The sequence below is a fragment of the Quercus robur genome, chromosome 11 (genome assembly GCF_932294415.1).
Source record: "Quercus robur chromosome 11, dhQueRobu3.1, whole genome shotgun sequence".
NCBI lineage: Eukaryota > Viridiplantae > Streptophyta > Magnoliopsida > Fagales > Fagaceae > Quercus > Quercus robur.
Window position 1 is genome coordinate 835,949 of NC_065544.1, and position 22,002 is coordinate 857,950.

General features: G+C 36.6%; 2 protein-coding genes across 2 annotated transcripts; one reads left to right on the forward strand and one right to left on the reverse strand.

Moving 5' to 3' along the window:
• Positions 1 to 3,715: 3,715 nt before the first annotated feature.
• LOC126707005 (uncharacterized) lies at positions 3,716 to 4,594 on the reverse strand. The gene has a single exon (XM_050406591.1). The coding sequence runs from the start codon at positions 4,592 to 4,594 to the stop codon at positions 3,716 to 3,718; it is 879 nt and encodes a 292-aa protein (XP_050262548.1).
• A 7,479-nt stretch (positions 4,595 to 12,073) lies between these two features.
• LOC126705318 (uncharacterized) lies at positions 12,074 to 18,247 on the forward strand. The gene is made up of 6 exons (XM_050404217.1): positions 12,074 to 14,007; positions 15,459 to 15,892; positions 16,035 to 16,196; positions 17,022 to 17,097; positions 17,431 to 17,586; positions 17,787 to 18,247. Exons 1-6 carry the CDS (start codon positions 12,223 to 12,225, stop codon positions 17,913 to 17,915), a joined length of 2,742 nt encoding a protein of 913 aa, XP_050260174.1. The 5' UTR covers positions 12,074 to 12,222; the 3' UTR covers positions 17,916 to 18,247.
• Positions 18,248 to 22,002: the final 3,755 nt, after the last annotated feature.

Here is a 22,002-nt window from a genome sequence, read left to right on the forward strand (position 1 = left end):
CTTAGGCCTTGGGCCCAAACTGGGAGTGGGCTTGGGCCACAAATTATCAGGCCCCACAATAGCCCCTCAAAATCCTGCTGCCCGACTTTAGTTGGGGAGGAGGATTTTGATTATGTTGGGCTCACATCATGACTCGCTCAGATTCTGTACTTCATCGATGTCTGTGTCTTTCCATTTACGTAGAAGATGCACCGAATTATAAGAGGCGCCCCTTTAACTTTTAGTCACGCGGCGTTCTTTGATGCTACAGTGCTCGAGACGCGCCTTCACGAGGATCTTTTAATTTTATGGTTGCAGATGGCGTTGGAGACCGAGCCAAGTCCTTCTTGTCCGTAGCGTTCCTTGGAACTCTGCGTAAATTAAATATCTCCTCCTTTCCCTTTAAATAAGTAGGATAGGAGTTTACTCCTCTTACATACAAACCCTTCGGTTTTCTTCACAACCGTAATCCTTCAGCCAAAATCAGTGTCTCCATATCTAGTGCTTCCCACCCTTAGTGCAATATGCCTAAGGCACGTGTTAGGGTGAAGGAACTACATCCACCACAAAAGGCACCGGGTCCCTCCGAGACTCAAGGTGAGGTGGTCTGGACAGGGTAGACACAGACTCAAGATGATCTTCCATCTTAGTAAGGTGGGGATGGTATCTCTACCTCTTTTAGCCAAAATCCGAAGCAGGTACTGGTCGCGTCAGATTCTTGACGCGTCAGAAGTAAGGTTTTCCGCCATCAGCGCCGTCTGCTCTATCGCAGGCGCGGTTATACGGAGGCTTCTCAACTTCCGGCTCCCTGCACCTTTTCTTCAACAGTGCTAGCCTGAAGTCAGGTTCCCGGCACCTTTTCTTCAACGGTGCAGGCCCCAAGTTGGGCTCTTTGGCTGCCTGAGTTATAGGCATGTAAAAGTGTTGAGGAATGGTTTCCTTAAACAACATCTTGGAACAACAGCCTACCTCTCCTTTGCACTTCTTCTTCGGCTTTCTCTTCATTCCCTTGTATCTTTTCTTTTCGCTTATGTAGTTAGCTTTAGTATAAGGTTATTCCAGCTTTTCATTGTACGCTGTACTATTTCTTTGTCTTAATAAAAGATGAATTTATTTATTTCTAAATACTTTTCCTTTCGGCAACAATTACTTTGTGAACAAGTGCGCTATGTATGTATCTTCCTTTAGTGATGCTTAGAGCAGGAAACCTTGAAACAGAACCTTACCAATCGAGATAACGGCTTAATGCCCCGTAATGCATGCGCGGTGACCGTCTGAGAACGATAAATACTAAATATACCCTCCGAGGGGGTTGCCGAGCAGTGAGGGGCTTTTGCCGTGTTTTGATAACACCTGACCCTATAACAGTTGCACCAATTCCCTTGGTATCGAGGATCCGAGGGTAGGCTGCGGATTTCAGTCGGTTTAGGAATTAATCCAACTATCAATGGGTAACTCTCCTCTGGGGTAGCCTCTTAGGGCCGTATAACGTCCAGGCTGTGTCCAAACCCTGCACTTTTCCTCTTAAGTAGTTGGTTTCCCTAGAGGCTTGAGTCCGAGGACCATACAAGGCCTTAGTTCTGTCCAAAACTTGTAGTTTTTCATCTAAGTAGTTGGTTTCCCCAGAGGCTTGAGTCTGAGGACCATACAAGGCCTTGGTTCTGTCCAAAACTTGTAGTTTTTCGTCTAAGTAGTTGGTTTCCCCAGAGGCTTGAGTCCGAGGACCATACAAGGCCTTGGTTCTGTCCAAAATTTGTAGTTTTTCTTCTAAGTAGTTGGTTTCCCCAGAGGCTTGAGTCCGAGGACCGTACAAGGCCTTGGTTTTGTCCAAAACTTCTAGTTTTTCGTCTAAGTAGTTGGTTTCCCCAGAGGCTTGAGTCCGAGGACCGTACAAGGCCTTGATTCTGTCCAAAACTTGTAGTTTTTTGTCTAAGTAGTTGGTTTCCCCAGAGGCTTGAGTCCGAGGACCGTACAAGACCTTGGTTCTGTCCAAAACTTGTAGTTTTTCGTCTAAGTAGTTGGTTTCCCCAGAGGCTTGAGTCCGAGGACCATACAAGGCCTTGGTTCTGTCCAAAACTTGTAGTTTTTCTTCTAAGTAGTTGGTTTCCCCAGAGGCTTGAGTTCGAGGACCATACAAGGCCTTGGTTCTGTCCAAAACTTGTAGTTTTTCGTCTAAGTAGTTGGTTTCCCCAGAGGCTTGAGTCCGAGGACCATACAAGGCCTTGGTTCTGTCCAAAACTTGTAATTTTTCGTCTATAGGGCCTTGGCTTTAGGGGAATTAGCTCCTCGGCCGAGCCCCTAGAACCATCTACGCGGCTGACGCTATAAAACGTAGCCCCTAGTCAAGAATTATAGCCCCTAATGGAACTTTACTCTAGAACACCATAACCAGCTGGTAGAAATGACAAGGGAACTGTCTCGAACTATCGCCTATGCCAAGACACAAACCCTTTCCCACTGACAGCGCCAATTGTAGGGACTCGATTTTTAACGACCCATGAACGACGTTAGGCTCGCATGTAAAAGGCCTCAACAATATGATTTGAAGAGAGTGGGCCTGAAAGGTATGACCTTGGGCACAGGTAAGCGGTTTAGTCGTAGTTCCTACTGGAATTTATGTATGGACGGGCTTGGCTTGACTAGCTAAACCCTCCATTAGCAAGGGTTGTAAGACTTAAGCTTCACCGGCCTCCCTTTAGCTTTGTTTTCTTCTCCTTTTATACTAGTGTTCCATTTCCCTTTTTGCGTCCACGTGTTAGTTTTACCTTTTGGGGTGCAGGCCTGTCCAGTCAACCCATACTTAGAGTGGTTGGGGGTCGCTGGAAAAGCACAAGGGCATGGTTTTGAGTATGGGCTTGTCAGATGCAGGATTCTGTATTACTGTGTTGACAGCTTTTTCCCTTGTCCTGCCCCTGTACCGAGTTTGCCTCTCTTATCCAGGTGTTTTGGGAGGTGCTGAGCATAAGATCGTCCTCGGCCATGTCCTCGTGCCCTTCTTGGGCTTTCATTAGGCGTCCTTGGAGACAGCTCTCCTCGGCTTAGGCCTTGGGCCCAAACTAGGAGTGGGCTTGGGCCACAAATTATCAAGCCCCACAATTAAATATTTACAAAATATGTGAGTGATGGGTTTATTGATTTGTAACATTACATCAATTCGGAATATTGAGACTTAGGACACTCCCTTCCTTATACAACAACAACAACAACAATAATAATAATAATATATCACTTTTACATATGTTTATTTGAGACTATTTATATTTATGTTATGTTCAAGTCACTCATTTGATGAGAAAAAGCTCTGAAATTTTTAATATTGTGGTGGCATTTTTATTTGAAAAAAAAAAAGAAAAAAGAAAAGAAAAGAAAAAACCTTCCACAAGTTACATCTGCCATTTTAAGTACAGACAAAATTTAGTTACAAATTTGATTGTAACCATTAACTATAAATTAATTAAATTTCATTAAAAAAATAATATAGTTACTGTGGAGACTTTTTGCCTCAGCTCGGCCAATAGCTTGCTTGTAACCGATTTTGGCTTGAATCCCACATCGAAGGAAAACCCCCCAACTTGCTGCCTTATAAACTGTGAAGCTAAGGGAGTAGTGTACCACCGAGCCTCTGATCAGAGGATGATTTATATAATTGATGCTTTTCTTGCTCACTAGAACTACTGGGAGACTCACTATCTGAGCGGTCAATTTCTAAGAGTTTGAAAATTTCTTCTTTACTGGCTTAGTCACTAATAAGGTTGTTGATAAGGGATTTGGCCTTAGCTTTACATTCTTTCTGAAAATGACCTCTTTTTCCACACTTAAAACATTTTCCTGATGTTTTAGGTATGAACTTTCTTGTGGACTTGGAGTTTCCTTTCTTATAGAAATCATCTGTTTTGAACTTCTGTTTTCTATAATACTTGGATGATGTCCTTTTCTTATGGAACTTCTCAGAGGGTTCTTTTCCTCTATACTTGGATTTCTTCTTGGGGATGACTGAAGGTAAGCCATATTGTGTACAAAAGTTTCTTACTTCGTACTTGGCTTTACTTTTGCTGGCTTGGCTTTGGATTTTCAAATCTCTGCACATCTTCATTCCTTCACTCCTGATTGTGCTAGAGATGTCTCTATATGTTAGGTTATCATAATCTATGACACCTAAGGGGCTACAAAGGGTTTCTTTCACCCTTTCACCAAACAATGTGGGTAAGCCATTGATAAACTTCTTCTTCCAAAATGGAGAGTTACAATCGCTTCTATGCATGACTCTGGCGGTAAACACATCTTCATACCACCTGTATTCACCAAGGGTTTTACATTTAAGGTTACTCAATTGGTCATAAATCCTAGATGTGATGTTGCTGGGTTTTCCTACGAAGTGTTTCATGATCGTATAGATAAGGGTATTGACTCCGTCGGGAACACCTCTTCCTATGCGTTCGTCAAAGATGGGGTTCTCATTCTCATCTTTTTGGACAGCATTCTTAATGTCTTCCTTAGACTCTTCTGTAAGGTAGTTATTCCACCATTGCAAAAGTTTTTCTGTAAATCCTAAAAGCATGAGCTTGATGACCTCTATGTTCTGAAGTCCATCGTTGAGGTAGTTATTGGCTACCATGGTCATATGCTGAATTTTGTTTAGGATTTCTTGTTCTGATAAACCATCTATGTTCCATTCATAGAGTTTACTAGTGGATACTGTGAACTGGCTATTCCTTTCCTCGAACTGGAGGTCAGGAGGTGTAGGTCTTGGATACCAATTCTTGGTTAGACTGGTTGGGTTTACCTTAGGCTGGTAAAGCCTATTTACTTGTAAACCTTGAGACAGGAAATGAAACTCTCATTAGTCAACTCTTTGGTAAAGAGGATATCCATTCAACGGATAAAATGACTATCATGGGTATAGATTATGCTAGACTAAGTCTTAAGACTCAGATCCAGCTAAGAAGTGTTGTTGCCAACTTGCCTATCGATATACAAATTCGTATTTTGGGAAGCAAAGCTATGTTTGAATCATGTGACCGATGGTTTAAACATTTCAAGATAATGGTCACCACCCATTTTCCAGTTTATGGTGAAGACTCAGATGGCATTGAAAACGCCTTCATCTAGTCAACCTGGGAAGAATACTTTGGGAGCAGTCACAGAGTTTATGAGAAGAAGCATCCTTTTCCTGGCCTAGTAATCAATTATGAAGATGGGGCAGATGAAAAGGATAGAGATCCAAGCTGGCTTTCAAGAATTTTTAAATACGACTTTATCAGACTCATCAAGTTGACAAGCCATGATCAAATCAGCCAATTCCCCCAAATAATACAACAGGTTGTTACAAAGATCAAAAGTTCATTTGTCTCCATTAGATGCTGGAGTACTCTTCCACAATGGGATAGTAACAACTGGATGACTGTCCAACCTGCTCACCACCTTGTACTCGTCAATAGGTACACCCATAATGGCCCTTGGTATGAAGGAGACTCTTATTTGTCCTACGAAGATCCATATGCTCCTGCTGAATGTTGGAAGGACTACTTCAATAATGAAATTATTGATATCTCCAGGGAACTATGGAAAAATTATCACTTCACAGGAAACACTAGCAGGATTTCAGTATTCACTATTAGGCCATACTCCCCTGCCATTCCAACTCTACAAAGAATAGATTACATTGATCCCAGGCAGCTAACAACAAAAAATGCAGATTATGAACCTTTACTGTATTGCGGTTTTTGTAATCAATATGACAAATATCATAAGCATAACTGTGATTATACTCCTCCATGGGATCCCTTTGATGGATACCCATTTGATGCTTATGATACTGATTAAAATATCCAATTCAGAGAGCTATTGCAAGATCTCAGTCAAGCCTACACTCCGTCCAGATCACCGGAAAATCTAGTAAGGAATTAAAAGATCTTGCTCAACAGTTGCTCCTTCAATCAGAGAAGTTAGAGTCAGAAGAAAAGAACTCTCCTGCCTCTTCAGAAGCTTCAGTGAATCGCAATCCAATCGACCTCAAAATCCTTATGATGGTTACAACTTAGATAGCGATTAAGATATTTTGAATAGCTCTAGAACAGCTCCAGAATAGTCTTTGCAGTCCGGTTACTATTCAGCTACAGTACCCGCACCAGCAAAGTTCTAGACAGATCACTATTCATCCACAACACTAGTCACTGTGCATGAACAGTATTTCGGAAAGGTAAGGGGACAAGTCACTATTCATGAACAGTAACAGTTACTGTTCATCAAACAGTGCCTCGACAGAATCATTCAGAGTACTATTTGCTTTCGGTGGAAAAGAAATTCACCCTCAGTAAAAGCAATTTACTCTCCGTAATTTCAGCAATCTCCTGAAGAATCCAAGGCTTCCCCCAACTATATAAGGAACCCTCAGCTTCATTCTTCAGCAAGTCCAATTGGAGTATCTCACCTCAGAGGTCTTCATTCCAGAACTAGTTTAGGTCTAGCTCAAAAATACCTCCCTTCTCTTTACAACCCTTAATCTTGTAAACAGAATGGCAACCCTAGTTTATATTTCAGTTTACACTTGTAACACCATAGTCATGGTCTTCACATTTGTAACCTGTTTACATTTCCGCAATCAGATGGCCTCAGTTGGCCTCCCCCCTTTGTAACTTACCCTTATATATATATAAATATATATATATATATATATATATATATATATATTATTGTGAAACTAATCGATAAATTTGGAAAGAGTTGACGGCTAATATCAAAAACAGTTCCTATAGAAGAGATAGAATTCGCATGGCCACATGATCTTTGGGATTGGGAGGCATAACCACTATTTAGCATATTGTTGTAGAGGATTGTACCAAGAGAACCAGAAAGCTTTGTTGTGGCGGAGAAAGCCATTACCTAGCACCGAAAATATTCAATTGAAGGAAATTAAATAACAAGCTCAATCTAACAAAACTCCAACCAAAACCTAATGGGTTTTTCATCCTCCCCAAATCAATAGGTCTCTTATTATTATTTTGGTTAAAAATCAATAGATTTCTTCTCCAAATAAAACACCCCAACCTTCGAATCTACTCCTAAGAGACAAAAACCACACATAATAAACTCCCACCAATGTTCAATTCTACTCCTAAGAGACACAAAAACTCACATAATAAAACCCAGATGGAAGCCTTGCATTGTTTCCATTTGGTAGTTTCAAGTGGATGGGTTTAAAATGAGGCTTGTTCTATGATTTGCTAGCTAAGCTTTTATTTTTTATTGAAACAACTTAGTTTTGGAGCTGATTTGGCAAAAATAAAACACATCAATATGCACGTGTCACTTAACAGTAGAAACTAACGTAGGGGGTAAATTGCTAACGGAACCAAACTTTAGGGTGTAAAATCAAAGTTCTGAAATTTTAGGGTGTAAAATCCAAACAACCCCAAACTTTAGGGGTGTAATTTGCAATTTACCCAATATATAATTTGAATTGTGTAATTGTGATTATTTTTAATTGTACCTATACATATGTACAGGGTTATACACTAGTATAACTAATGTGAGAAAGAAATTGTCAAATATAATAATGTGAGAAAATGGAAAAATTTTAAAATTAGTAAAAAATTGATGCTATTAAATGATGTTGTCACTTAAATGATCATTTAATTAGGATTTAAAATAAATAATAATAATTTTTATAAAAATACTCCAACAAGAGTAATCACCTTGAGGATTCAATCGTCAAACATTTCTTGGGACATGGTTTTAAAACTAATTTATCAAGAAGTACCTAGGACACTTAGATGATGTTTGGATTGGAAGTATCTCAAAACACATAACTCATTTCTCAAAACTCTATCTCACTCAAAACTCAAAACTGAAAAAAATTGTTTGGCTCCAATATCTCAAAACCGTGTCCCACATCTCAGAACTCAGTTTTTTCACTTTTTGGTGGAGCCCATAGCCTGCACAGGTTAGAAGGTTGATTTTCTCTCGCACGTGTCCTCTTCTCTCTCCTTTCACCCAAAACACTGTTTTGTCTTCCTATCTCCACAGACACACGCACACCGAATGTAAGAGAACGGTTTGTGATTTTTTCTTTTCCTTTTCCTTCTCTATACTTCTGCCTCCATATCCTGAAGACCCATCGCTTGCAAACAACCAACTGGTGAGTTCCTTTTCTTTCTCTGTTTTATGGGCTACGGTGGACGAGGTTTGCTCTTCTTCCTCTCTCCAAAAAGAACCCCTAAATCCCCAAATTTTGGTTGAAACCCATGTCCATCAAACCCCTTTTGAGAAACAAGTTTTGGAAACCATGACTAAAAACAACACCAAACAAAATGCAACTTAGTGGGGCCCAAGAAATTTGAGTTTTGAGTTATATAACTCAAAACAACCCAATCCAAACACCCTCTTATTTTGCATCAATAATAAACAAGCATTTGAATCTCGCCCACCTAAAAAAAATAAATCCAATTGATATATTGGCTTGATTGAAACCAACCATCGACATGTAGTGATGCCATCTATCTCAAATTCCGCGAATAAATAATGCTTAATAGAATGTTTGAAGGAGGAGTAAGTTTAAGAGTTGGATGTAGACTGTAGAGTATAAAGTCAAAAAAATGATAATCACAATAATTACGTAACCGCATCTCTTAAAAAAAAAAAGAAAAAAAAAGAAAGAATGAAGAAGAAGAAGAAGAGAGATTACGTGACCGTGTATCTTATCTATAAATGGAGCCTTTACCTTTATTTTCATGTTTCAATCAAATTCAAAACTTTGTGTAGATTACGTAACATTTATGTATTCAATCATTTTGACAGCAAAGACAATAATGCATGACGATGTTGATGGTTTGAAAATTTGATGCAAGTAATGGTTTTATTCAACCAAGTAATAAACCCATCTCAATATCATATCGGTAAGGTGTGATATTGAGAAGGGGTTTATCACTTATTGTGCGACATCAATTGTCGCATGCAATTTTGGTGTTGGCGTGTAAGTGTATTCCCTTGTCTCATCCCCCTTCTCCTATACGTGTGTGTGTCGTAGATAGTATTGTTTATCAAAAAAATAAAAAGAAGAAGAAGAAGAAGTAAGCGTTATGTTTATATTCAATAAATTGTTAAATTATAACAAATGAGAAGAAACAAATTTTTTTTTAGAATTGGTAAGAAATTGATGCTATTACATGATATTATCACTTAGGGTCTGTTTGGTTGGAGGGGTGGAAAAATGGAAGGATAGAAAATTATAGGAGGATGAAAAAATTAGAGGATAGAAAATATTTTAATTTCTCTTATTTTTATTTGGTTGGTAGTGAAAAAGTAGAGGGATGAAAAAAATGAATTTGTATAAATTTACTCGTGCACTCTTGTTAAAAAATGATAGCTAATTAAAACAAAAAAAGTGACAAAAAAATAGCAATCACCCAATTTATTAAAAAATAAAAATCATGTCCCAAAAAGAATCATGTCTAGTTAAACAAAAGAAAAAAGAAAAAAGAAAAAAAGGTAACGTCCAGGAAAGAAAAGAAAAAAAAAAAAAAAAAAGAAAGGAAAAAAAGAAGAAGAAGAAGCAACGTGTCCGCCCACTGCCCAGGAACTCAAAAAATGAAAAATGAAAAAAGAAAAAAAGAAAAAAAGCAACATCCAGGAAAGAAAGAGGCAACGTGCCAGCATATAAAATAATTTAAAAAAAAAAAAAAAGGAACTTGAGATGAACATTTTTATTCATTAAGCAGTCTCATTTTCTTCTTTTAATTTTTTCTTCATTTCGAGGAGAAAACTTTTTGGTGGGTCCGGAGAGAAAATAAACGGGTCCTACCATTTATTTTCTTTCCTTCACACCCAACCAAATACACTTAAAAAAATTTCCTTTCCTATTTTCTCTCCAAAATTTTTCATCTACCTTACATCACCTCTAAACGAAGATACCCTTATATTTGAATTTCAATTCAAACTTTCTAAGACTGCTTCCTCCAACCCAAAAAAAAAAAAAAAAATCTAAGACTGAATCTGACGTGTCAGTGAAAAGAAAATTGATTTCATTTTTTTTTCCACTTAAATGATCATTTATTAGGATTTAAAATAAAGATATTCTAATAAGAGTAATCACCTTGAGATTCGACCATCCCATTAAATTAAAATGTTTCTAAGGACGTGGATTTTAGATTAGTTTATCAAGAAATTCCAAGTATAATCATTCTACATCAATAAAGGAGATGTGTTTAAATCCTGTCCAGAAAAAAACAATAATCCAATTGATATATATTGGCTTAAAAGAGTTGGATTTAAAAGTGTAAAGGCTAAAAAATGATAATTACAATGCTTACGTGACTGTGTATGCATATAGAATGGTTCAAGTGGAGTAGAGCCTTTACCTTTAATTTCATGTTTCAATCAAATTTTTATTTTTTTTATGCAAGGTAGAAATTATATTCTAGCCTAATTTAAATGTATATATATAACATTTGTACTTTGTAAAATACAAGAGTAACATACGTATCAAATTTCGTCCAAATTGGATGTTATTTACTATTTTATCAATTAACTTATTTTTTATATACAACTTTAGATTACAAAAATTTGAAATTATAACATTTATTTGATGACATATCAATTGATCTTTGATCTTCTTGAAATTTTTTAAGCATTAAAAATATAATAAGGACATGCAATCTAACAATTAGATTTTCAAAATCCATACTCAATATAAAGATATATGATGAGTTTGTAAGATTTCTCTTCAAATTAGTTTGGAGAGAAACTTTGTTCTTTAAAAAATGTCATAGCAAAGACAACAACACATGACACTAATTGATAGATTGAAAATTTTATATCACTAATGATTTTTAGTCAACCAAGAACTAGGCATTACTGGTAAAGTTTATGATGGTTGTATAAGAGATTTAAGGTTTAATCATCGCCTACACAAAAAAACTGATTGGTGTTTTGGTATGATAATAAAGAGCTATAATCAGGAGTGAACGCTATAGATTGAAACTCTCTCTCTCTAAAAAAAAAAAAAAAAAAACTAGGCGTTACGTATATATTAAAGAAATTATCAAACATAACTAATGAGAGTATATAGAAAAGTTTTAAAATTAGTAAGAAACTGTTGCTATTACATGATATTATTACTTATGGTATGTTTGGTATACAGTAATAGACACTGTAATGTAATAGTTTTTCCTATAGTTTAGCTATTTAGTAGTTTGGTTATATTTTTTTTACAGAAAATAATAATTTCTTATGAATAACTATTCTTTAAAATGAGGAATAACTATTATTTTCTAAAAGAATTATAATAGATATTCCTTAGTAGGTTTATTAATTTTTAAAATTAATATATTTTTAAATAAACAAACTTTTCATATGCACATAATAATTATGAAAATAAAAAATCATAAAAAATATCTAATCTATCTTTCAATTAAAAAAGAAAATTATTTGTTAGGAAATATATCTTTAAGTTTGATTTAATATGCTTTCATCCCATTGTATTTAGGGCTCTATTACTATGTTGTCACCAAACAAATAAATAGTAATAAGTATTATATTACAACATCTTGTATTTCTTATAATATCTATTTCTATGTAATTACCATTACAGTTTACCAAATGTGTCATTATATTTGAATTTCAATTCTAACTTTTCAATCCTTTAATAAGGATTTTATAAAATTAAATATAATATATATTATTTATAAAAAAATACTCCAATAAGAGTAATTACCTAGAGGACCCAACCGTTCCATTAAGTTAAGCATTTCTTGAGACGTGATCTTTCGACTAGCTTATCAAGAAATTTTAAGAACAATTATTTACATCAATAAGGGATATGCTTGCAAACACCACCTAAAAAAAAAAAAAAAAAAATTCTCAATTGATATATTTGCTTGATAGTAAAAGAACAATTATAAATTGGAAGATTCCATCTATTTCAAGAGCTATAAAATTGGAGGATTCTCAATTTTTATTTTTATTTTTATAAAAAAAACCTATAAAATTTGATTTTTTTTTGAGTGAAATAAAAAAAATGAGAAGACGACTTATTAGTTATTATTATTATTATTATATACACTCTGGCGGGAAATTGCAATAGCGTATATGAGAAGTGTTTGTTGTTTCTCAGTCCCAAACCAAAGAAACCCAAAAACCTAATAACGCCTTTTCTTTTTTCTTTCCATATATGAGGATAGAGATTGAGATAATCAGATAGAGATAGAGATACAGAGCTCTCTCTCTCTCTGATTTCTAGTATCATCAATGAAGGTCTTAAGGTCTCGTAAAATAGTCCCTTCAACTACAACACCCATTACCAAAAAGAAAACCAAAACCAAAACCAAAACCAAAACCAAACTCGAGCCCTCCACTCCCACCCAAATTCAAGAACCCATTCTCCAATCTCCTACTCCCACTCCAACACCCATGTCTCCTGCATCAATCGGGCTTGGATCCGATTCGGTCTCCGTTGCTGGGGTTACTCGGCGACGAAGTCTCCGTCTCGTTTCCAAATCCGGCGAAAAAGGCACCGAGGAGGATAAAGGTGGGGTTTTTATGGGTAATGGAGAAATGGGTATTATTGATTCGTTGGATTTGGGTTTTGCTGGATTGAGTGTAGAAGCCTCCGACGAAGATAAATCTAATAAGAGCGGTGGTTTAAGGGGTTTTCGCGATGATGGGTTTAATAGGAAATTGAGTATTGACCTTAATGTGTTAGGCTCCGCGGAGGAGGAAGAGGAAGAGGAAGAGGAGGGTTTAAGGGGTTTTGGTGAAGTTGGTTTAGGTTCTAATTTGGGAATCGATACTACTACTACTACTACGCCCAAGTCTAATAAGAGTGTCAAGGAGGAGCCGAAAAGGAAAAGGAGATTGAGTATTGATCTGAATGTGCTAGGGTCGGAATATTCGGTGGAGGATGAGGAGAATGGTAAAGGGTTTTTGAGTTTGCGGTCCGGGAAGAGGGTTGTGAAGAAAAGAATGAGTGGAGATGTTGATGGAGGAGGATTGGGAAGGGAAGTGATTGATCTTGAGGTTGAGACTGGTGATAGGAGGCTTAGAAGAGAGGAAAAGGGGAAAGGGAAGTTGGCCATGGATGATTTAGAGGCAAACAATGGTGTTCAAGTAGGAGAATTGGATTTGGATTTGGATTTGGAATGTGCAGTGGATGTGACTAATGAGGGGCAAGGGAGTGGAGGAAATGAAAAGGGGAAGAGAAAGTTGGGTGGTGCTAGTGATGGGGGTATTGATGAGAATAGTGCTAATAAGAGCAGAAGGAGATATAGCAGGGAAGAGAAAGGGAAGGACAAATTGGTTCATGGTTCTTCATTACCGAATGGTGGTGAGAAATTGGAGTTGAGTTTGAATTCTGAAGTTAAGAATTCAGATAAAGATGTTATTTTGTTGGATGAAACCAGAATTGGGAACGCTGACAAAAGAGAAATGGCGGATAATGTAGCATCGTTGGATCAAACCAAAGTTGGGAAGGCTAACACAAGAGAGATTGACTCAAGCAGAAGGGATTACATGGAACGGTTCCGAGAGATAGCCAGGGAAAATGCCTCTAGGTTTGCTCATTTTTCTTCTCAAGAGGAAGAGGAGGAGAACAATGTGCCTACTGAGGCTGAAGCAGAACCAGAAATCGAAGATTGGCCAGGACCCTTCTCCACAGCTATGAAGATCATTAGAGATCGGGAAACTAAAAATAAGCGAGTGGAGAGTTCCTCTTTAGACAAGAGCAAACCTGCATCACTGATATGGACACCGAGATATGGCCAAAATCACAGAAAGCCCATGGTTCCCTCACTGAAAGAACTGTGTTTGATAATTCTTTCCCAGAATGCTGATGCAATTGCTTCACTTGAAAATGTCCCAGATGCTTTGAAGCACAAGCTGAGTCAGTTGCTATGCGATTCTCGCAGAATGAACAATCATGTTTTTGAGCTTCTTATTCGTGGATCACCTACAGAGGTTCGCTTAAGGGATTGTTCGTGGCTAACGGAGGAGCAGTTTACAGATTCTTTTCAGACTTGTGACACCAGCAATCTAACGGTATGTTCAAGTTATCATATGATATGTTGCTAATATCTCCAAATCTCAGTTATATTATTACTTGAATTCCTGGCATAGTATGTTTAATGGGACTCTTCTTCATAATTGCAATAGAATAGTGTTTTATGATTGGCAAAAGGCTAAGTTCTATAATGTTCACGCTTGTGGGAGGTTCAGGTTTAAATCTTGTCTTGAGGTCTGCTCATATCTGTTTGGGACATGTTTATAGAGTAGGAAATTATGGGATACTTGAAACCAATATATTTAAGCAACTAAACGTTAGATTTCCATGTGTATTATCATGATGCTCTGACCAATTGTAATTGATTCATATCGATGTAGTTTATGATGTTCATTTGGTACATTTTATTAATATACATTACTGTTAAACACCAAAGTTCTGTGCACTGGATCATAATCCCTGAGCAAGGGTGCAGGTTAAATTCTCTGGTCTGCTTCATATATTTCATTCTATGACATGATTATGCTAAAACATTTTGTTTATTGGCTTTTTTCTTTTTAGTTAAAGCTGCTTGTCGATGCAATATTGTTAGATATGCTCTGCTCTTATGGAATTCTGGCACTCTCCTGTGCTTCTGTTAGACTTGGGAACATTCAAGATTAATAAATCTATTTAGTCATAATCGCAGTAAAGTATGAGTAAATTGCAGCTGTATGCTGGTGTGTTACTGCAAAAATTATGATGCCTAGACATGACATATATCTACCTTTCCCAGAAATATTGATGCTTGATCTGCATTTGAGATGTCTTTTGTTTCTCCATGTTGTCCTCAATTTTGTTCCATCACCAAAGCTCCATTTGGGGTTTACTAACAGTGCTTTTGGATGCACTGTGCCACAGGGGAATGCAATGGAGGGAATGGTGGAATCCCATTGCATATAGGAGAAGGGAATGGATATCCATTCCCTTAATAAATGTTCTGCCGGTTGGAATGTTCTGTTCCCCTCATTAATTAAGGGGAAATTACATAAATGTTTGCATCCCTATTTTTGTTAACACAATTACAATATAATCGGTGTAATAGTAAAATTATATGTTTCTTTACTTTCCTCTATTTTATAAACTCCCAAACACATTTAAGGGGAAAAACTAATCTCATTTCCTTATGATTTTCCCATTCCATTCCATCATTTTCCTTTATAAACGTCCAAACAGTGTACTGTGAAGTAAATGCAAAGAGTAGCTCTGAATCAGTTGTTGGACTTAATAATGGGTTTACTTTTAAAAATTTTATGTGTATTATTTCAGAACTTGTGTTGAATGTATTAACAAGTTGCTGCATACAAGCTTAGTTTTGCAGTGTTACTGTTCATCTTCTGGAAGGTTATAGCTGTTGTTAACTAATAATGGGTTTCCATTTATTTTGAGGGAATAATATTGTTGTGATTTGAGCACTAGATAAGCCCGATTCATTAATTTGTGCAATCAGGTGCTACAACTTGACCAGTGTGGGCGCTGTATGTCAGATTATGTATTACCTTCTACCTTAGCTCGGTCATCAAATAGCTTGGCTGCATTAACTACTTTATCCCTCAGTGGTGCATGTCGTCTTTCAGACGATGGGCTAAGTAAACTTGTTTCTTCTGCCTCTGTTTTAAGATCATTAAATCTCAGCCAGTGTTCCCTTCTCACCTCCTCCAGTATCGACACTTTAGCTGATTCATTGGGATCAGTTCTGAGAGAATTGAATCTTACTGATTGTCAAAGCCTCGATTCTATGCTTATCTTGCCAGCATTGAAGAAGTTTGAACAACTACAAGTATTATCATTAGCTGGTATTCAAAATGTAGGTGATGATTTTCTCAAGGAATTCTTGACTGCTCGTGGTCACAATATTAAGGAGCTTGTTCTGGCTGATTGTGTGTATGTCTCTTTAACACGCTTCTATTCAAAATTTCCTTGATTATCTTTAATGTCTTTAGATATGAACATTCTTTCATTTAGTTACCTGAAAATGTTTGACTCTTATTCCTTCAATTTTGCTGGGTGCTCCAATTTTGTGCAGAAAATTGACAGATTCTTCCTTTAAAGTCATCTCTGAAACCTGTCCAGGATTATGTGCGATTGATCTTGTAAACTTAAGCAAATTGACAGATTTTGCTATTGGATATCTTGCAAATGGCTGTCGCGCAATTCAAAAGTTAAAACTATGCCGCAATTCATTCAGGTTTTTTACCTTTTATAGTTTAAGTTAATATTTTCACTTTCTTTTTCCTGTACAATAGAATGTAATGCATCATCACGATGGATTGGTTATCCCTAGATACTAGCAATGTTAATAAAATTATTATTTGTTAATATTTGTGGTATATTACTTCCCTAATGCATCGGGGAGCTGGAAAAGTGAAAAAACTTGCTGCAAGCAAGCTAAAGCTTAAAGAAGTCTGCTAAGGGAGAATAATCCCAGAAATATTTACATACAGGACCTTGCCTTCCAATTTTTCAAATTTATAAGTGGTAGGAAATGCAAGCTTTACTCTCATTTGCATGGAGCATACTTCATAATTGATTAGCCAAATTTTTCTGTATGGATGGTATTATGAAAAATCTGGTTTTTGCTCTTTAAAATTTATGGTTTCTTGGGTTTAATTTTTCTTAGACAGTGAAGTTTAGAGAAAAAATATTGTATGGTGGAACATTTACTTTTAGGCACTGCTTGGCTGAATAAAAGAAGTTTTTGAAAATGCTGAGGACCTGAGGTATGGTCAAAAATTTATTTTTGGAGTGTGAAGGCTGTTTCTGGTACAGGATGTATGAAGGTTTTGTTTTGTTTTGTTTTATTTTTTATTTTATTTTTAACTTTCAGGGCATCTTCTCCTATGTACTTATAAACACCCCAATATTTGTACTCCAATCACCTGAATGATTTCTAGTTTACCTTGTTTTGGTTATCGTTCTGTTGATTTGATATTAAATTGTTAGATGCTCACTGAGCACAGGCTTGACATCATCTCAGTGATGAACCAACTGAATAATTTTTTCTGCATGACAGTGATGAAGCTATTGCTGCATTCCTCGAAACCTCTGGAGATTGTTTGAAAGAGCTTTCACTAAATAATGTCAAGAAGGTAATTCATTTACCTCTCTCTCTCTCTCACACACACATCCCCTCACATATGGGCATGCTCATAAAGGTACTTCAAAATTGATTCAAATATGTTGTGGTTCATACAAGGCTTTGCATAAGCAAAACTGATTGCTGCTTGTGTTGGTATTTAGTAATGATTTGTGCCTGAATTTCCTGCTCTATGTGCCACTCTTTGGCCAATTTGAGTTATAATAACTTCATTGCCACTTTGTTTAATTCCAGCCCTTCAGTTGAATGGGTCTGTTGAAACCAGGCCTACTTAACCGTAAATGATGTTCTCTTATTTCTGTCTGGGACTTGTGTGGTTATTTAGGTTGGCTACAACACAGCTGCATCACTTGGCAGGCGTTCAAAAAGGTTGCATACTCTGGATCTATCTTGGTGCCGAAATTTGACAGATGAGGCTGTGGGTTTTATTGTAGACAATTGCTTATCATTGAGGGTGCTTAAACTTTTTGGATGCACTCAGGTATCTATTTCTGGACTCATCTCCTGGATAGAGATGCAGAGTTTTTGAAATTATGATCAGTTTTATATCCACTCTGAGGCCTGTTCTGAAATTTACAAAAATTTATTTAATAGGATCTAAGATTATTTTGCAAGAAGATAGATTTCAAGATGTGATAACTTTTTCATTTTTAATTTTTAATTTTTTTTTTCCTTTTCCAGATTACGAAAGTTTTTCTCGATGGCCACTCGAATCCGGATGTACAAATCATTGGCTTGAAGATGTGTCCAGTATTGGAACATGTCAAGGTGCCTGATCATGAAAAAGGTCCATTGCTTTATTACTCATAGTCTTCTCGAATCTGATCTCAATTTGGATCATCAGATATAATATCATAACTAACATCATACAGCAGCTAGAGACATAGAATAACAAAAGTTACTCAAGATGTTAAAGCATATATGAGTTGAAAACTCCTTAAGCAGTGTTCTTTTTTGCCCTGTACCTATCTAGTCTGGTTACTTGCTTTTGTAATTGATCACAGTATTGTACTGTGTAACTGAACTTAACTGCAAATGTTGATATTTTGTAATCATCCCGCATGATTCCAGTTAGATGCTTTCTTTAGCAATTCTTGTGGACAGACTTTTATAACAAGAAGTTTTTATTGGAGATCTTTCAATGAATTGTCTTATCTTATGAGACTATCTTGTTTAAGAAAAAGTTTGGAGACACTCTTGCTGCCTTGCACACACTTGCCACAACTAGTAGATGTGTTAGGTGGAGATTTGTTTAATTTTCACAAGTACTATTGGTGGTTCTATTGTGTTAGTAATATAATTCAATCACAAATTGACCAATGTGCAAGTTACGTCAAAAGTGTTTGGAAAAATGTGTTGGGAGAAGAATGCTCATCTAAAAGCAGGGACTATTATGGGGCATTCTTGCGAGAGGCTCTGAGAAGAGCGGAAAAGTTTACTCTCACAGTTCACCTCAGTTGTGTCCTGGCAATGTCATAGGACGACAGAATGGCCGTTCCATGTTTTATGGTGAATTTTTTAATGTGCTCTGGACTTTTCAATTGTTGGGTCCTACTACTGAGGAAGTCCCTTACAGCAATAGATGTAGGTGAATGTGATTATTCAGTAGATTTTCGATGGTAAAAGTAAAACTTTAACAGCGAGCATAAAATGCCACATGGTTGATCTTTAAGATCAACTAAATACCCAGATGGTCTGGCTATAAAGACCCTCTCCATGGTTGTGTAGGAGTTAACACACAAAGAGAGAGAGAAAGGGAGAATGCGCACGCGTGCACACACACACACACACACATATATATATATATATATATATATATGTGAGATAATTATTAATTATGAATGACAGACAAAGTTGAATGTCACGAGATGAGATTACAACCCCCATCCATCCGTCCATCCTCCAGAAGAAATAAAGCAAACCTTGCTACACTTCTTGAACTGCATTATTAAAAAGGTTATGTTAACATATACTCTTAGGGCAGTTAATAAACTATATTAGGAAAGTTTTAACATAACTTTTATGGAAAATATAAAAAGTTGTCAACAAAATCAATTACTCTATCAACAAAATATAAAAACGTTATGTCGTGTTTTAGATTACTAAATGTTGATCTTTTTGACCTTTTGCTAGCTATTAATTAAGCCACGCATTGTTGAAGTAGTAAGCCACTCATTGTTAAAGTAAACTACATGTCGATTTAGTTTCAACCTGAACGGTGCGCTAGCTGTTTTTAAAAACTAAACGTCGTCTTTCTTGTTAGCCATACTTTCATGTTAAGCACTTAATTACACTTACTAAAGTTAATATCATAGAAGATCACTAAGTTTGTTAAAATGTTGTTTCTTAAATTCTGGATGTGATTTTGTTTTTCTACGTGTATTAACTTTTTTCTTCTTAAATTATAGATTAGCTTTATGAACTGTCTTGCTATTTAAATCATGAGTTCAAATCTTCTTTCTCACTTTTCCTATTCTATTCTATGATTCACTAATAAAAACTTGCCACGTGTCCAACCTACTTAATTAATTTATAATTTTATACTTTTCTTATTCTATTACATAAAATAAATAAATAAAACCCAACACATCCACCACCACCGCTGACCTTCGTGATCACTAATCAATCTCATGACTATACATGAATATTTTTTCAACGTTACTTTTGTTGTAACAATTACCACTAATTAATATGCCCTATATATGTATTAGTATTAATTAGAAGGAAAACGTAAAAGAAGGGGGCCGGGGTTATAACAACATGGAAGATGGAACCCAAACAAGACTATTAATTCTCCGACTCCAATCTTTTCATGCAAACCCATATATCCAATGCTCTTGAGTCTTGTCTTGTAGTGTCAAGCTTTGATAAAATTATCCTAGCTACTAGCTAGCTTGTGGATATATATGGTATGTGCTTGGTATGGACAAGGACAAGAATAAGGTTTGAGCTTTGGAATTTAAAGAAGGGCCCCTGAGCTGAGAAGCCACATTATTGGTTTGGTTCAGCTCTTACTATACCATTACAATGTGGGACTAGGGTCTTCAAGTTTTGAACTAGGTAAAGGCAAAGATTGTGATTGCTAGCGAGTACCGTAAACTGTAAAGAAAGAAAATTGGATTTTGTCGAGTTTCGGGGGTGAACATCAACCTGCCTAAAGGAGCTACCTTAAAAGGCTTTTGGATTCACAATCTGGGAAGAGAATTGTCAAATGGAAGAGTGAAAGGAGAGTTTGAAATGATAATTGTATAGACCGAGAACAGCAGGCCGTCCTTAAATTACAGGCCCACTCATTGAATAGTTTTGGCCCATTTCAGCCCACTTAGCCAAATTGGGCGGAGCTAGTTGAGCATATAATTAAGCACCTCAAGACATGCTATGAACAAGAGGTAATGTCTTAGGGGAATCCGCCCGCCAAGTAATAATCAGCATCAGGCACGAGTTATTAGGAGGTTATGTCAATAGTAAGAAGTGAGTCCCCCCTGATTAATGATATAATATGGAGGGATCCACTGACATGTGGAATATTCTCTCATCATGACAACCCCACTGAGAGAATGATATAAATAGGGGAGGAGAGGAAGGAATTGGGGGTTGGAAACATTGGGGAGGGAAAACATGAGAGAAGTAAGGAGGAGGAAATCTTGTTTGGATTCCAGAGAGGGAGCTTGGCTGTGTAGCAGTCTTCACGGCAGAGCTGTAACTAAGGAAGTTCAGTGCCAAAATATCATCAGAACACCATCAATGTCATCGGCAATCATTTCTTGGACCTCCCATTGTGAGATAAACCCAACTAGAGTACAAATAAATTGGGGATCTAGGCTCAAAAGCCCAAGGTCATGTTGCAATATGTTCCTGCATATATAGTCCATGGTGGGAGCAAAGTCGGAGGCCAAGGTGAAGGTGTTAAGGGTTATGAAGACAAGGTTTTGGCAAGACTGAGGATCAAAGTAAAAATGAGATTGAGCTCAAAAGAAAGAGAATAGAAATTCAAGAGACAAAGAGGTATTTGAAAGTTGAAAGGAAGAGAGTAGTAGTTTTACAAAAACGCATTGAGAATAGGCTCGCTCATTTACTAGCAAAACATGCCCTTGGCATTGTTGACTTCTTTGTATGGATTGAAGAGAATCCTTATTTTTTTGAACAAGCTCTTCTCTTTGATGTACTTGTTGCTTTCCATTATTAATAAAGTTTATGTAGCCTTCCCATTAAAAAAAAAAAAAAAAAGGTTAGCTTAGTTGTTATTGATTCTAATTTTGGCCTAATACTGACATTATTTGTTTACTCATCAATAACAGCTTGTTGCATATAATTTGTTATGAAAATGTTGTGTCTATAACATTACTCTTATTTTTATTAAACCTAAATTTTTGTAATTCTCGTATTTAACATTTTTATTAGGTGTCAAAATAGGGTGATCTTGAGATAAACATGGAGCCACCGCTGCCTTTGCTTATTCTAAAATACCTATGGTGGGTAAATTTTCTTGACAAAAGCAACCCGGTGTCCCACTGCCATTCCCATTCCCATTGCATTTTTTAAAACTACTACTCTCTTTCAACTTTCAACTAACTCTAGTGACAGTCTCTTGAATTTCTGTTCTCTTTCTTTTGAGCTCAATCTCATTCTTACTCTAATCCTCAGTCCCGCCAAAACCTCGTCTCCATAACCCTTAGCACCTTCACCTTGGCCTCCAACTTAGCTCCCACCATGGACTATATATGCAGGAACATATTGCAACATGACCCGTGGCCGTGGGGGTTTGGCACTTGATTTATAATTGGTTAGCTTTAGGAGATTATACTAGTTCATCATATGGAACAATTGCAATTGATTTTATTTCTTTTTTGGCATTCTTTGTAGCACAGCGACTGATGTTTCTAAACTATAAATTAAA

Bases quoted from the DNA above. Each gene is read 5' to 3' on its own strand.
- LOC126707005 (XM_050406591.1), bottom strand. From the start codon at position 4,594: ATGGTAGCCAATAACTACCTCAACGATGGACTTCAGAACATAGAGGTC.
- LOC126705318 (XM_050404217.1), top strand. From the start codon at position 12,223: ATGAAGGTCTTAAGGTCTCGTAAAATAGTCCCTTCAACTACAACACCC. The intron at 14,008-15,458 runs GTATGTTCAAGT...TTGTGCAATCAG, and splicing joins GTGACACCAGCAATCTAACG to GTGCTACAACTTGACCAGTG. The intron at 17,587-17,786 runs GTATCTATTTCT...TTCCTTTTCCAG, and splicing joins AACTTTTTGGATGCACTCAG to ATTACGAAAGTTTTTCTCGA.